The sequence below is a fragment of the Mus caroli genome, unplaced genomic scaffold, assembly GCF_900094665.2.
Source record: "Mus caroli unplaced genomic scaffold, CAROLI_EIJ_v1.1 scaffold_10516_1, whole genome shotgun sequence".
NCBI lineage: Eukaryota > Metazoa > Chordata > Mammalia > Rodentia > Muridae > Mus > Mus caroli.
In genome coordinates, this window is record NW_018388599.1 from 35,861 (window position 1) to 38,929 (window position 3,069).

At 44.9% G+C, this 3,069-nt stretch overlaps 1 protein-coding gene across 2 annotated transcripts in view; it reads right to left on the reverse strand.

Moving 5' to 3' along the window:
• The window catches only part of LOC110287699 (zinc finger protein 431-like), a 19,490-nt gene extending 18,057 nt beyond the window's left edge, over positions 1-1,433 (reverse strand). For both annotated transcript variants that reach the window (XM_029473737.1, XM_029473736.1), the window contains exon 1: positions 1,316-1,433. Coding sequence is in view for 1 of the 2 variants with exons in the window: in XM_029473736.1 (XP_029329596.1) it covers positions 1,316-1,318 (3 nt within the window). In the remaining variant the exon portion in view is untranslated. The remainder of the gene's footprint in view (positions 1-1,315) is intronic.
• Positions 1,434-3,069: the final 1,636 nt, after the last annotated feature.

Consider the following 3,069-nt stretch of genomic DNA (forward strand, 5'->3'; position numbering starts at 1 on the left):
CTTAAGAATACCGTAATCTTGTACACGATTGACATGAGGGAAAAGGAAGGAGATGGGAGACACCTCTGAAGTCAGCAGGAAGATGAAGAAAGTAGGAAGTCCGCAGAAACATCAGACAATGGGACGCACTCAGGAGAAGGCTAATCAAACACTGCTGCAGGAGGGAAAACTCAGTGTTTCTCAAAAACATTTCTGACCAAACTTCTAGTGGCCTTGGAACTGATAACCACAGCCCCATATGGTGGGAAGTTGTGCTCTCAGAATCTGATTCAACCCCTCCCAAAGCCCTGGCCCCACACCATTAGCCGCTCTCCCAAGTTTATTCCTGATTTTAGAAAAGGCCCTGGTTTTATCTCTATACCCAGGGTCTCAGGGAAAGCTCCCAAGGAGCTTGAGTAGGCCTCAGGCTGTGACTGGCTCTGCCAAGTGTGTTCTTGGGTTTCAGAAGGAGCTGTGTCATGCTTCAGACATGGGGACCTCAGGGAAATTACAGCTTGATCAGGCCAGCACTCAATAATACAAAAGTTTTCTTTTCTTTTCTTTTTTCCCTTTTCACATGGCTGTCACTACGTGTCATCCTGCCCATGTGTTGTAACTATGCTTTTTTCAAGAAGAAAACAGAACCTTTATGGCACACCAGGCCTTACTGTAGATTGTGATCCTCTAATGCCCCATTGAGCAGCTGGTTAGAGGCCTGCTCTTTGATCTGGAGATGGGCCTAGATGCTTGCTGAAAATCAAGTTTGTTTCCTTTGTTGTGGTTAGGAGCCATATATCTGGGCAATCCTGGTGAACAAGCCTGTGTATCCTAGCATCCTAAACTCTAAATGCCCTGGTTAGCACATTACTTATCTGTGGGATGTTTTACATTCAGTCCACCCTTAGATAAACTTTACTTGGAGTGCCTTACTATCTCTTAAGCTTTAGTAAATCCTTTACATCATCAATCCTGTAATTTTACATCACAACTCGATATTGGATTGCTCCCCAGCACACAACCTCCACAAAATTAACTCCAAATGGATTGTCCACCTAAATGTCAAATGCTAAGAACAGAAATTGTAGAATCTAGGACTCTCTGAGTTTGGGATCACGCCAAAGATCTTTCTACACACAGGCCAAATGCTCTGCACACATGCAGCCCCCACAGTGAAGTTATTCAGAGGCTACAGCTGGGTCCCGCGAGTGGCTAGGACCTCAGGGGACCTCACAGATAGCTGCAGATTCCCACTGAGTCCCGGGAAAGACCCACCACAGCAGATCGCACTGCTCAGACTCCTGCTTCTCCCCATTGTTTTCAGTGACCCTGTACTCACCATGTCGCAACTTCGGAGCTTGCCTGAGCACCTTCCACAGCATCCAGCGGCAGGACAGAGAGCACAGCATAAGGGACCATTCAAGCCTGCTCAGCTACTAAGCGAAACAGGCACCAAGGCACCCGGAAAAACCCGCCTTCCTTTCTGACTGGCAAGTCCGCCTAAAGGCTCTGATTGGCCAGTAAGTCTTGAGTGACGCGAGCACCTCCCCTAGGGTTAGAGTGTGCTGAAGGCACACAGTGTAGAGGTTCTCCGCCCAAGCTTCAGTCCAGGGCCCAACCTCTTCCAGATCTAAGAGGATCTGCATTTCTGTAGTACTGGTGCAAGTCCTCTGATAGCCTACCCATCTGTCTCCCCGCGCAGCCCCATGGAGGCCCCACCACTCCACCTGCCATTGCTCAGCCGCTTCCTCCTCCCCTAGGTGGGCAGTGACCCTGTGATCACCAGGGCCTGGCTTCAGCTGCAGCTTCCCTCCCTCAGTAGGCTGTTTGCCTTCTCCCTCCTGGAATCAATGTAGGGAGCTTGCATAGCCCATTACTCAACTTGCAGGGGAGTTATCAATCTGTCCCATAAGCGGAAGGGTGCCCAGAATATTAACAATTAGAGATTTGGGGAAACAATAGTTTATAGAAATTAATAGGCTTATTAATTTCTGGTTTGTTATATTCATAGTGTAATTTATTTTCACTTACATCTTTAATGATCAGTTTAAAAGGATGCAGTTATGCAGTGGGCCAGCCCCAGCGTGGGGTGTTTCTTCTTTGTTTTTGGTCTTATTGAGGCAGCGGAGGGGGAAGAGTAGGCTGAGGGAAAGACTTCTGTCCTTTGAGATTCTGGGGTAAGACTTTGTCTCACCGAAAATTTAGGGTTGCTGCATAATAAAAAGTTTACTTATCTAAGTCTAAGTTACTATGATGTTGTAGGTGACCTGCCTTCTGTGATCCTCTGAGGTCAGAAATCGCAGTTTCTGGCACTCAGCACCTCATCCTAAAACAGCAGGAGATTCAGTAAAGGATTAATTGCTAGACCCTTTCCCCTATTGTCCACATGCCTCCTGCTTGTAGGGCTAGGAGGGAGTATAGAGCAATAGACTTGTATTGAGTCAGGAGAAGAGAAAACACTCCCAGAAGGAAAAACTTTTACATAAGCAATTATGCATAATCTCACATAAATTCATATTCAGCTTCATTCATGCTCATTTATTCATTTTCATTCAAACCCGGCTAGGCCCAGCTTTCATACATTCTCACAACAACATACTTACACACACACAAGCAGACATTCTCACAATTACATACTTATACACACACATCCATACTTACATATGCATATGGAGCAAAAGACCAAGCATGGGTGCAGCCAGGATTCACTCATTCTGGATGAAAAAAAAAAAAAATGTGTTCCAATCTTTATTACATAGAGAAAGAAAAGGCTTCTACCTTTTTAATGCTAAGTGAATTAAACCCATGTTTGTAAGAAAAAAGCTTTGTTTCTTTTAGTAAGATTAAACCTGCCTTGTCCTTACCATGGCACCTGTTCTGTCCCATGGTTAGGAGAAGCCTGCCTGCTCCTTCTGCTCCCTGCGACATCTTCTTTTCTCCTCTTTCCCTCTGCATTCTGCACATTGCTCTCTTAGTACTTTATGTTACCTATAATTTCTAAGCTACTCCACTCTGCATTCTTCTTCTAATATAAAAAGTGTTCTGTCTAAAAACTTCTCCTCAAAACCAAAAAAAAAAAAAAAAAAAAAAAAA